The sequence below is a fragment of the Carassius carassius genome, chromosome 42, assembly GCF_963082965.1.
Source record: "Carassius carassius chromosome 42, fCarCar2.1, whole genome shotgun sequence".
NCBI lineage: Eukaryota > Metazoa > Chordata > Actinopteri > Cypriniformes > Cyprinidae > Carassius > Carassius carassius.
This window is the reverse complement of record NC_081796.1, coordinates 25684994-25692493: the sequence shown is the minus strand read 5'-3', so window position 1 is coordinate 25692493 and position 7500 is coordinate 25684994. Positions and strand designations below refer to the sequence as shown.

The 7500-nt window shown below is 38.2% G+C and overlaps 2 gene segments (V, D, J or C); both read left to right on the top strand.

Moving 5' to 3' along the window:
- The first annotated feature begins 2871 nt into the window (after positions 1-2871).
- Positions 2872-3414, top strand: LOC132124387 (Ig kappa chain V region 3547-like). The segment is given in 2 exon segments: positions 2872-2930; positions 3035-3414. Coding segments are annotated over 2 exon segments (387 nt in total).
- A 3711-nt stretch (positions 3415-7125) lies between these two features.
- The window catches only part of LOC132124382 (probable non-functional immunoglobulin kappa variable 6D-41), an 819-nt gene continuing 444 nt past the window's right edge, over positions 7126-7500 (top strand). The window contains 2 exon segments of the V gene segment in view: positions 7126-7363; positions 7453-7500. The exon segment at positions 7453-7500 is cut by the window's right edge and continues 444 nt beyond it. Of these exon segments, the coding sequence occupies positions 7315-7363; positions 7453-7500 (97 nt within the window).

The window sequence follows — 7500 nt, the reverse complement described above, 5'->3', positions numbered from 1 at the left end:
CTACATTTCTTAATTAGGCTAAAGAAGCATTTGACTTCTATTCAGAAACCAACAGCAAGAAGAAAGAGACTCATGAAATGACAGATGAAGAGATGGCCACAATACCAATATTAAAATCAAACAGGGAAAAGTATTATTTGTTGCTTTTGTATTTGTAGATCAAATTAAAGATGACCAAATAAACTGAATAGTTTGTGTTTATTTAACAGCGTATATCTCACACTGCTCTTCCATTTGGCATCCTTTCATTCCATACAGTAATCATCAGAAAGCGATGATAGGAATATGCATCAATGCATCCAACCACACTGGAAATCCTAAAAGACATTTTAATTATTAGATTGTCTCCAAAGGTCATAAAATAAAATAAACAATTAATATCTAATTATGTTAAGAAATGTTCCAGTGTAAGATTGCGCTTGTTGTATAACACGAGAAAAGATGATTTATGTGCATCATCTGCTGTAAGCCGTACACAGATTTACATAGAGATGATTTGCATTTCAGCACAAGCTTCAGGAGGTTTTATAACTCTGTGCAGGGGCGTAGCACCAAATTTTGGGCCCTGGGTACAAACCATCTTGCTGGGCCCCCAATACCATAGTGATACCAATAGGTAAGGTATTGCATTTTTATCATAAAAACACTTAAAATGTAAACAAAATAGGCCACACTCTGATTAATATATTTTTGTTTTATTGTCGAAAGTACTACTTACTGAGATGACAAAAGGTCTAGCAGGTCCAAACCTGGACTAAATCAAATATACTGTAAAGCAGTTCTGAAAATGACCATACCAAATGAGAAAAACTTTGGTCTGAAACACAAACTAAATAATGTCAGTTTTTACTAAATGCCCATTGACGGGTCTTTGCATGCGCAAATTTGCTGATCAGGTCTTTAAAGTCCAGTTTTTTGCTAGCATTTGAACAATAGTTTTCCTGTGCTTATCAGTAAGAGTTGTTGGCCATAATCCTGGGTCCTCTGACAATCCCTCTCCAGTATCCCTAAGTCTCTCATTCTCTTCTCTTTCCTCTTCAGCTCTGTCCTCCTGCTCCTGACTACCTTCATCACATTCTTCACTTTCCCTCTGATCACTTATATGAATATCAACCTCATCTTCTATTTCTGCCTCTGCTACAAGAGGAAATAAGCAAAATGGGTACATTGTTATTGTACACATTTAAACTTTAAACTGTAAACTTTAAACTGTAATTAGTAATTACACTTTAAAGTTTAAATGTGTACAATAACAATGTACTAATTTTGCTTATTTCCTCTTAACACTTAATTACTAATTACTAAGTGTTAAAAAGCTCACCTTGTCTCACTGTCACACTCACATCCACCTCACTGTCACTGCTTTCACCTAGCCATGATGAGGGGCCTGCTGCTGCAGGGTCTGACTCTGAAACTGAAATATATGGCTTCAAATGGTTGCTAAAATATCCTTTATTGTCACAATACCTTTTTTTTAAAGTGTAGGCTAAGTACAAGATAATTGATGATTATTTGTCTGTTTAAAATAAATGCAGACTAGACTATAGAATCACAGGGTAAACTAACCGCCAAACTAGACATTCAGTCTTTGAATTATGTTTTAAAATAAGTCATTTTTCAATCATTAAGATGTGCATTATTATACTGAGAACAATCCTGTACTTAATGTAAGAGCGTGTGCGAGCTAATTTGCATAACAATGCGGTAAAATAGGCGCTAACGATCTGTGTTTTCGCGGGTGTTAGATTTTGACAATGGAGGGAAATATACAGTGTTTTCATGTAAACTTCTGACTCTGAGAGTGGGGAGAACTGCAGCAGAAGAGGAGACAAGCGTTTAGGCAGCTGCCTGGAGTGGCAGTGTGTTGAGCTCCGTCTGCTTCTCACTCCCTGTTATTTACGTAAGGGATAATGTATAACGTTAGATTAAATTATCCTCCGCTTCGTGTCGGGGTCCTGTTCAGCCTGTCGGGGTTGTTATTCGCTATAACGACCGCTTCTCTATACATTATCCCGCTTATTACATGGCTACCCACAAAATAAATAAATAATTTGCCACGAATTATTGATTTAAAAAGGAGTTTATTGATTTAAAAACGATTGTATTGCTTCCGCCAAAGAAAATAGTCCGTTCCGCGTCCATAGCAACGCGCTGTTTTTCATGGCAACGGTCTGTTATACTTCGCAGCGGTCTGTTATCAAGAAATAACAGACCGCATTCTACATTGGAATTCAGCCAAGCCATGTAATAATCAGAAACATTGTTTGCTCGCTATGTGTGATACTATAAAGTATTGGTATATTATTCATAAATGCAAACATAAATGTATGCTATTCTACCGGGAGTAGATATTTATGTTAAAACAATGTCAATGCTTGATGATGCATTTGGAGCTCACCTCTCTTTTCAAAAAAATTTGTGAGCAACTGCTTGCCCTCATTTGCCCTTCTCTCTTTATTCTGCTTCTCTTTTCGTTTTTTGAGCCCCTGATATTCCTTTCTTAAGGAGAGACATGACTCTTCACGGCTCACTCCAGCTCCTGTCTCATCAACTGATTCAATCACCGCGGGTCCGCAGCAGAAGCACCTGGCCTGCGGGTCGTACCATTTGCATTGATTCGAGAGGGGTGTGGGGCCCTGCACAGCATGAAAATGACTTTTTTATACCAAACCAGCGCCTAACTACAAGTTTAGTTTTGCACAGGAACTTTTTTAGTTGTACATAAATGCTATACAAATGTTGTGCATGTATATGTATGTATAGAAAACTGACTTCTAAGGGCCCCCCCCTGCCTCGGGCCCTGGGTACTCGGTACCCTTTACCCCCCCAGTCCGACGCCCCTGACTCTGTGAGTTTGAGAATCTGAACAACAGCAACCATGAGCTTCATCACCATCTTCATCTGGATCTTCACGAGCTACTGTTTCACAGGTGAGGAGATAAACATACTCTATTGTAACTGACCATCTGTGCCAGAAATACTGTCCTTCAACAAATACTGAATTCTGAATGTTTGTTCATTTTTCTTGAAGTAGAATCAGCAGCTGGAGTGACAGTCACTCAGACGCCTGCAGTTAAACCTGTTCAACCAGGAGACAAAGTTACCATGTCCTGTAAAACCAGTCCTGAAGTTTACCAGGGTTGGGGTGTTCAGCCTTTACACTGGTACTTACAGAAACCTGGAGAAGCTCCTAAACTCCTGATTTATGCTGCAAACACTCTCCAGTCAGGAACTCCATCTAGATTCAGTGGCAGTGGATCTAACAGTGATTTCACTCTGACCATCAGTGGAGTCCAGACTGAAGATGCTGGACATTATTACTGTCAGAGTGCACACTACATCAGTAGTAGCTGTGTGTTCACACAGTGATAAAGCGTGGTACAAAAACCTGTGTCAGTCAGAGTCACAGTGACTGAACTGATGCTGCAGCTGCTCAAAGGAGGATCTGAAACTCTTTCTCCTCATATTCTGACATCGATCTGATGATTCGTTTAAAGAGATTTATCCGGTTTTTGTACTTAAATCACTATTGTGAGTAGGACTATTTCTTCCGCATTTCATCCAATGCCTCTTTTGCTAGTACCAAAACGTCATTTTAAAGCTGGTAATGGAGGCTTGAGCCATTGATCACATTCTAATGCAGTTATTAATGAAAGAGAGCGAGAGCAACAGAGACACACACACAAAGAGAGAGAGAGATAGCGAGCGAGCTTGTGTGAATTAGGCTAACGTACAGTACTGTAACATACTGTACCTCTGTGCGTCTCTAAACACTCTTCTGCTGCAGCGTCTGTAAACAGCGCTGAAATGTGATGTGTAGCCTTTAAGTTGCTACACTATATAGGCTAACTGATAAAATCGCCAGGGCAGCGCTGACAACACCTTTTTGTCCAAACTGCGTGACCGTTATTACTGTTTACTATGCGAAGTGATATGGATCTGTAATGCGGTCAAGAGAGATGCCTGGAACTACGTTCACTGTGCGTTTCCCAGAAAATAATTGCACACCTCAAAACGTTTGTTAGCCAATCAGATTCAAGCATTCAACAGCCCCCTAGTATAAATATTATTAACATATGGACATATAGAACGTATTCTATGAGGATTTAACGTGTTACAAAGTTATATCTTCATCTATCCAGAGAATATAGGTATGTGAAAATGATGTATCACCTTATGGATAACATATGGAAATACCACTTTTAATATAGGGCAATATACAAACCCGATTCCAAAAAAGTTGGGACACTGTACAAATTGTGAATAAAAACAGAATGCAATGATGTGGAGGTTTCAAATTTCAAATATTTTATTCAGAATACAACATAGATGACATATCAAATGTTTAAACTGAGAAAATGTATCATTTTAAGGGAAAATGTGTTGATTTTATATTTCATGGCTTCAGGACATCTAAAAAGAGTTGGGACAAGGCCATGTTTACCACTGTGTGGCATCCCCTCTTCTTTTTAGAACAGTCTGCAAACGTCTGGGGACTGAGGAGACAAGTTGCTCAAGTTTAGGAATAGGAATGTTGTGCCATTCTTGTCTAATACAGGCTTCTAGTTGCTCAACTGTCTTAGGTCTTCTTTGTCACATCTTCCTCTTTATGATGCACCAAATGTTTTCTATGGGTGAAAGATCTGGACTGCAGCCTGGCCATTTCAGTACCCGGATCCTTCTTCTTCGCAGCCATGATGTTGTAATCGATGCAGTATGTGGTCTGGCATTGTCATGATGGAAAATGCAAGGTCTTCCCTGAAAGAGACGACGTCTGGATGGGAGCATATGTTAATCTAGAACTTGGATATACCTTTCCGCATTGATGGTGCCTTTCCAGATGTGTAAACTGCCCATGTCTCACAATATTTCTGACCCTAAATTTTTGAATGACAATGTAAATACAGTCTCTGGACCTGAGTGACTTTCATTTGTCCTTTTTAGTTGTGTCAGCCTTCTTTATTAAAATCAGTGCAAAAGGATAAATCAAGAGCCATAAAAGACCAAAATGTGTCCTAAATTGTGGACACTAAATGTGGGACTAAATTGTAATGCTACTGACATTTTGGAATTTTTAAATATATATTCATTATATTTATTCAACCATTTGATCTTTACACATTTTACACCATCAGGGTTTTTTTTTTCATGTGGTTTGAATTGCTTGTCATTTTCATGTTATTTTCTTTTAAAGGGATCATATGATGATGCTAAAAATATAATTATTTTATGTATTTGGTGCAATGAAATGGGTTATAAAAGGGTATATAATAACACATTATTTTCCACATAATGTACATTATTGTTGCTCCTTCTGAAACGCAAAGATTTTTACAAGGCTCATTACTTTGAAAAGCGAGGTGTGCTCTGATTGGCCAGCTATCCAGTGTGTTGTGATTGGCCGAATACCTGAAGCATGTGACAGAAATCTTAGGCCTCTTAACATACTGTGATGCTGTGTCCCGGTGTTCTAACAATTAATTCTACCAATCAGATTATGCTACCAACACTATATTTATCCTACTGTAAGGTGGGTTTAGGGTTGGAGTAGGTGTACATGTTAATAAAGGATTTTCAAAACCAATAAAACCCATTATAAACGGGGTATTTGTTGCATTCAGTGGGGACATAATTACTGATTATAATGACTTAAGGGGGTCGCACACCGGACGAGAAGCGCAGCGCCGTGTCACGCCAAGTCTTTAAAATTCAAACACATTATTCTCTAGGAGTGTACACACACCGACGACGCCATTCTTCGCCAATCCTACTGGATTTACCAGGTCACAACCGTCACAACACAGTTCAGGTCATTTAAATACCGGAGTAGTGGCCCGCAAAAGACGAAAAACGAATAAACGATGAAGGGAAATAACCAGAATAATATGCAACCAACTATAGATTATTCAAAGACAACATGAGGAAGTCATAAACGTGGAGGATGATCGCGTTTGTCATGGTTTTTTCAGGTAAGAATGTCTAATTTTCGATCTGAGGTAAAATGTTCAGTGACAGTCCTTAGAAACGTTAAGAAATAAGCATACTTATGTAAAAAAAATGTAGCTTCTTTGTTTTTATTGAGCAAACAAATCAGTATAAGTAGCTACGGCATTACAAATGTTGAAATTGCTTATAATAATATCAAACAATTGATGAATGGCAATCTAGAATGCTAGTGATAATCTAGACTAAATTATAACACAGATGATTTTTCATTAATTAACGTTCAAAACTCAGGAATTACTAATTAAAATAATATATTAAAATAATAATAATAAATGAATTAAAACTCATTCATCTTGCTGCTCAGGACTTGATTCAATATTGAGCTCCAGCGTATAGAATGAGCGCGTCCAGGGTGCGATACCTCGAGTTGTCCTACATGTGGCGCTACGCGGTTCAGGAAACAGTCCTCCATAAAATGTGCTACACACATCTGAATATTTGGGTTGAACTGTTCTGGGAAAGTGTTGTAAATACAACTTAACCACTGATTTCTAGTTGTGTCCTCTTTTGAAAGTATTTCCGCTTTCACAACGAAACACACAGCGTCTTCACAACACGGCGGCGCTGGTGGCAGTAACAATAAAGTTTTAGGCAGCGTTATGCAAATCTTCCCACATCGTGACGTAGACATGTGGTTGCGTCTTAGAACGAGGCGTTTAAGGAGGGTGTGAACGACTCTTAACCTTTTATAAATAATATCTCTTTGGATTGAGACTTTAGTCTTTGTAACAATACAAAGAGAAAGAAAAACTTAAAATATCATTATATGACCCCTTAAGTTCACACTTATTGATAAAATTGTTCACATGTGAGTCAGTCAGTAAGAGTGTGTCTCAATCAGCTCCTTAGTTCACTAGTCAGTGCACTACTCAGGGATGACATCACGCTCATGCTCAAAACATTCCCACAATGCATCATAAAACCCAGTATGCATCGCTGCTGTCTATAGTGATGTTTCTTAAGGTCCCTCAAACCAACTGAGCTGAAAAACGTTTAATTAAAAAAAAGTACAAAAACCTTGAATAATCAAAATGTTTAAAGTTATTAGTAAATCCATAAAAATAGTCCAGTCCTGTAATAAACCAATGGATGAAAACCAGTCAAAATAACTGTAAAAGATTAGACAGCATGATCTACAGATACGATGATTGACAGGATGAAATGAATGAGCAAACTTCATTTAGAAGCTCATTTAAATACAGGATCGGTTCATTTGCATATTGATCAGATGCTTCAGTGCTCTGAGAGTGTTTATAGTGCTGTGAGTTTAACACTTCATCACTGACACACACAACAATCTTCATCAACATGACCTTCATCATCATCTTCATCTGGACTCTCACAGCGTTTGCTCAAGGTTTGTGCAGCACAAGTTTGATATCAATTCATTTCTTCAAGTATATTGTCAAAGTTTTGAGTTGATTTTCTTCTTGTTGTGTGTTTCAGAGTGTAGAGGACAGATCAGCGTCACTCAGAGTCCCTCAACAGCAGCTC